The 5493-nt window shown below is 52.3% G+C and overlaps 1 protein-coding gene across 1 annotated transcript; it reads left to right on the top strand.

The window, feature by feature from the left end:
• The first annotated feature begins 1080 nt into the window (after window positions 1–1080).
• Window positions 1081–4555, top strand: LOC103269535 (60S ribosomal protein L10-like). The gene is made up of 3 exons (XM_021717100.1): window positions 1081–1267; window positions 1697–1812; window positions 4232–4555. Exons 1-3 carry the CDS (start codon window positions 1081–1083, stop codon window positions 4553–4555), a joined length of 627 nt encoding a protein of 208 aa, XP_021572775.1.
• Window positions 4556–5493: the final 938 nt, after the last annotated feature.

Below are 5493 nucleotides of genomic sequence, written 5' to 3'. Positions count from 1 at the left end.
AGTGAGACTCCAACTCAAAAAAGGAAAAAAAAAAAAAATAGAAGGCTGGGTATGGTGGTTCACACCTGTAATCCCAATACTTTGGGAGGCCAAGGTAAGAGGATGGCCTGAACCCAGTGGTTCGAAAACAGCCTTGGCAACTTGGCGAGATCTTGTCTCTACAATAAATAAAAAAATTAGCTGGGTGTGGTGGCACAAGTCTGTAGTTCCGCTACTTGGAAGGCTGAGACAGAAGGATTGCTTGAGTCCAGGTCAAGGCTGCGGTGGCCACTGCACTCCAGCCTGGTGATAGAGTGAGACTCTGACTCAAAAAATAAATAAATAAAATAAAATAAAGTGAAATAAAATAAAATAAGGCCGGGTGCAATGACTCAGGCCTATAATCTCAGCACTTTGGGGGGTGGAGGTGAAAAGATTGCCAGAGCCCAGAGGTTCGAGACCGGTCTGGGCAACTTGGTGAGACCTCATCTCTATGATAAATTTTCTAAAAAATTAGCCAGGCATGGTGGTGCACACCTGTGGTTTCAGGTGCTTGGAAGGCGGAGGCGGAAGGATCGCCGGAGCCCAGCAGGTCGAGGCTGTGGTGGCCGGGAGCATGCCACTGTACTCCAGCCTGGGTGACAGAGCGAGACCCTGATTTAAAAACAAAACAGAACGTGAGCTCCCCAAGCAGGAAGGTTGTCTTTTTTCTCCCATGGCTGTCTGAGTGCCTGGTATATGGAAGACAGCCAGCACTAATTGAAGTAATTACCAAGTGAATGAATGAGTAAAACTTGGCCAAGGTCACACAACCAGTAGTTGGAACTGTAACCCAGATCTGCTCTAAGGCAATGTACGCAACCCCAACTGCTTTGCTACATGTGCCCTCCAGAACAGCCCTGAGAGGCGCTTCACTTGGCAGAAGAGGAAGCGGCGTCCGAGGACGGGAAATAACTTGCCTGGGTTACACGGCAAATTTATGGCAGAGGTCAGCGACATCTGGCTTCCAGTGCAGTCAGAGACAGACACATGACCCAGGCCACAGCTGAGCATCTGGGAGAGGGAGGAAGTGCAGGCCCAGAGGCTGACAGTGCACCGCCCATGCGGACGGACCCGAAGGCTTCAGGAGGGCGGGTGCTGACGCATTTCCATCGGGACCATGCCTCTCTGGGGGACCCCTCCTCCTCGGCCTCCCCAAGCCCCACTTATGCTTGGCGCTTCAGTGTCACCTCGAGAGTCCTTCTCCCACCCTCGGGCTCCCCGGGTCCAGCTCTACTGTGGTGTTTGAGTGAGTGGCTGGGTGAATAAGTGGCACCCATCCACCTTCATTCAGCCAAGCTTGACTTTCTTTTTGATAGGAGTCTCACTCTGTTGCCCAGGCTGGTGCAGTAGCACATTCACGGCCACCGCGGCCTCAACCTGCTGGACGCGGGTGATCCTTCCACCTCCTCCATCCAGGTAGCTGGAACTACAGGTGTGGGCCGCCCCACCTGGCTAATTTTTTGATTTATCGTAGAGACTAGGTCTGGCCAAGTTGCGTAGGCTGGTCTCGAACCCCTGGGCTTAGGCCATCCTCTTGCTCTGCCTCCCAAAGTGCCAGAATGACAGGCGTGAGCTACCACACCCGGCCTCAACCATGACTATTTACCGTGTTCTTCCTTTACACGAAAGCACTGAGTCGGGCACTGAAGATACGGTCATCTGTCCCTGCCCTCAGGACCCTTGCCTAGAAGAGGGACGGACATCTTAGCTGGACAACACTGCATGTGGCCGGTCAGTGAGGGGCTTCCCAAGGGCAGGGATCTGAACTGGGGCCTAAAGCAGGGTTCGTGGGTCAGCATGCCCTTTGAAGAGCAGAGTGTTCCTGGCAGAGCGCTGAGGAGAGCAGAACTGTTCAGCACGGCTGGGGCTTGGGCGTCTGCAGGCCCAGATGCAAGACATATTCTTCAGGCTGAACAGAGTGAGGTGGAAAGAACATTCTTTTTTGGCTGCTTTTATTTATTTATTTGAATTGGAGTCTCACTCTGTCACCCAGGCTGGAGTGCAGTGGCATGCTCACGGCCACCCCAGCGTCGACCTGCTGGGCTCTGGCGATCCTTCCACCTCAGCCTTCCAAGTAGCCGGAGTTACAGGCGTGCGCTACCATGCCCGGCTGATTTTTTGATTTATTGTAGAGACGAGGTCTCGCCAAGTTGCCCGGGTGGGTCTCGAACCCGTGGGCTCAGGCGATCCACTCACCTCAGCCTCCCAAAGTGCTGGGATTACAGACTGAACCACTGAGCCCGGCTTTTTTGTTGTTTTTAAGAGATGGGTCTTGCTGTGCTGCTCAGGCTGGTGTGCAGTGGCTATTCACAGGTGCACTCCTGGCATACTGTAGCCTCCAACTCCTGTCCTCAAGCAATTCTTCCACCTCAGCCTGAGTAGAGGGGGCTACATGCATGTGCCACCAGGTCCTGTGAATTCTAAGTTAATTCTATATCTATCTACCAGCAATGCCGATCTGGTATTTGAAATGGACAAAAATAATACCATGTATAAATACCATGGTATAAAAACATGAAAAATACTGGGTGCAGTCGCTCACGCCTGTAATCCCAGTACTTTGGGAGGCTGAATAAATAGGATTGTTTGAGTCCAGGAGTTCGAGACCAGACTGGGTGACATAGCAAGACCCTTGTCTCTACAAAAAAGAAAAAACTGGCCAGGTGAGGTGGCTCACGCCTATAATCCCAGCAATTTGAGAGGCCAAGCTGAGAGGATTGCCTGAGCCCACGGGTTTGAGACCAGCCTGGCCAACTTGGCGCGACTTCATCTCTACAAGAAATAAAAAAATTAGCTGGGTGTGGTGGTGCACACCTGTGGTTCCAACTACTTGGAACTGGAAGGCTGTGGCAGAAGGATTGCCTGAGCCCAGCAGGTCAAGGTTGTGGTGTCTATGTGTGTGCAACTACACTCCAGCCTGAGTAACACAGTGAGACTTCTACTCAAAAAAAAAAAAAAAAATTAGCTCAAAAGAGATCATAGGTCTAAGTGTGAGAGGGAAAACTGTCAACATTCTAAAAAATAATAATAAAAAAAGAAAGGAAAAAAATATATTTTTTAGAGACAAGGTTTTGTTCTGTCACCCAAGCTGCAGTGCAGTGGCATGATCGCAGCTCACTTTAGCCTCAAACTCCTGGGTTCAAACGATCCTCCTGCCTCAGCCTCCCGGATACCTGGGATTACAGGTGTGCCACTGCGCCCGTTCAATTTTTAAGAAGTTTTTGCAAAAATAGGGTTCCACTATGTTGTCTAGGCGGGTCTCCATCTCCTGGGCTCCAGCGATCCTCCTGCCTCAGTGAGGGAGGACTGCAGGAGTGCACACACAGCCAGGCTCTTGCTACACTTGAAAGGTGGAACACAGGATGTGCTGAGGGGTTGGGTGCGCAGTGTGAGAGGGGCCCAGCTCGCCCCAGCTCTGCCTGAGACGCGGAGGGGTGGGCAGAGGGGAAGGGGTTCTTGGAAGCCTGCCTGTTAGGCAACCCCGTGGGGTTGTCAGGGAGCAGCAGGGGGGAAGGTCTAGGGCTCAGGAGAGAAGAAGGGCTGGAGACACACAGGTGCCCTCTCAAAAATCTGTCGCAGTAGTACCTACTTTTATTTATTTTCATTTTATTTCTTTTTTTCTCTTTTTTGAGTTGGAGTCTCACTCTGTCACCCAGACTGGAGTGTAGTGGCCGCTCCCGGCCACCGCAGCGTTGACCTGCTGGGCTCCGGCGATCCTTCCGCCTCAGCCTTCCAAGTAGCCGGAATTATAGGCATGCGCTACCACACCCGGCTGATTTTTTGATTTATTCGAGATGAGGTCTCGCTGCCCAGGCGGGTCTCGAACCCGTGGGCTCAGGCCATCCACTCACCTCAGCCTCCCAAAGCACGGGATTACAGGCTGAGCCACCGCGCCCGGCCCAGTACCTACTTTTTAAAAGGGCATGTGGGCTGGGCTCCGTGGCTGTAGTTCTGGCTACTAGGAAGGCTGAGGCAAAAAGCATCGCCGGAGCCCAGCAGGGCGAGGCTGCGGTGGCTGGGAGCGTGCCACTGCCCTCCAGTCTGGGTGACAGAGTGAGACTCCAACTCAGAAAAAAAGAGGACATGTGATCTGCCAACAGCAGCTTCCTGGGTAGTGTCCACAGCCTGTTTCTTGTGTAGGTTGCTCTAAGGGACCTCGGCGACTGCCCTTTGGGGCGCGTGTTCATGTCCGACCTTGCCTCATCCCCAGCGTAGGCTCCAGACAGGAACGCGAGGTGCCTTTGGGAAGCCCCAGCGCACTGTGGCCAGGGTGCACACTGGCCAAGTCATCATGTCAACCCGTACCAAGCTGCAGAACAAGGAGCATGTGATTGAGGCCCTACACAGGGCCAAGTTCAAGTTCCCTGGCTGCCAGAAGATCCATATCATCTCAAAGAAGTGGGGCTTCAGCAAGTTTAACACAGATGAATTTGAAGACTTAGTGGCTGAGAACCAGCTCATTCCAGATGGCTGTAGGGTCAAATACATTCCCAATCGCGGCTGCCTGGACAAATGGCGGGCCCTGCACTCATGAAGACTTTCACTCTGCTGGCTTTTCATCTCCACTAATAAATCTTGCTTCCTGTTAAAAACAACAACAACAACAAAAACCAAAAGGGCATGTGAGGAGCCAGGTGCAGTGGCTCACATCTGTGGTCCCAGCACTTTGGGAGGGTGAGAGAATTGCCTGAGTCCAGGGGTTCGAGACCAGCCTGGACAACTTGGTGAGACCTTGTCTCTACAATAAATCAAAAAATTAGCCAGGGGTGGTGGCACATGTCTGGAGTTCCAGGTACTTGGAAGGCTGAGGCTGAAGGATCGCTTGAGCCCGGCAGGCCAAGACTGCACTTGCACTCCAGACTGGGCAACAGAGAGATTCCAACTCAAAAAAAAAAGTGTAAGTATGGAAAGCTGGCCTGCATCTGTAGTCCCAGCTGCTCAGGAGGCTGAGGAAGGAGGCTAGCTTGAGCCCAGGAGGTCGAGGCTGCCCTGAGCTGTGATCATGCCACTGTACTCCAGCCTGGGTGACAGCGAGACCCCCCCTCAAAAAAACCGAAAGTATGTGAGGATAAAAAGTAATAGACTAAGCACAGAAGCGGTGTTTAGTGCTTGATAACGACTATTTGTTTTTATATTGACGCGTCTTCATTCCATGGACAAAACATAGCTAGCTCCACGATGTGGCCTCTGGGATGGACTCCGGATTTCAGGCCTGGCTTGCTCTAGCTGTGTGATCCTTTCCTCAGTTGCCTAATATGTCAAAAGGGCATAATTATGATACCTACGCACAGGGCTACTATGAAAACTAGCCGAGGCAATGGAGCCGTTTAGATAGTAAAGGCCCAGTAACGTTACTGACTTCTTAGCGGCAAAGACAAGCCTTGAACGATGCATTCTCGGGGGTCCTCAGTCGCCTCCTCCTAAGCCCTCCCGGGAGCCCCTTTCCAAGGAGACCCCACGGAGCCGGGCCCC

The sequence above is a fragment of the Carlito syrichta genome, unplaced genomic scaffold (genome assembly GCF_000164805.1).
Source record: "Carlito syrichta isolate Samal-C Ts95f unplaced genomic scaffold, Tarsius_syrichta-2.0.1 Scaffold309286, whole genome shotgun sequence".
Classification (NCBI taxonomy): domain Eukaryota; kingdom Metazoa; phylum Chordata; class Mammalia; order Primates; family Tarsiidae; genus Carlito; species Carlito syrichta.
The sequence above is the reverse complement of the archived record's forward strand: the minus strand, read 5'-3'. Positions and strand labels throughout refer to the sequence as shown.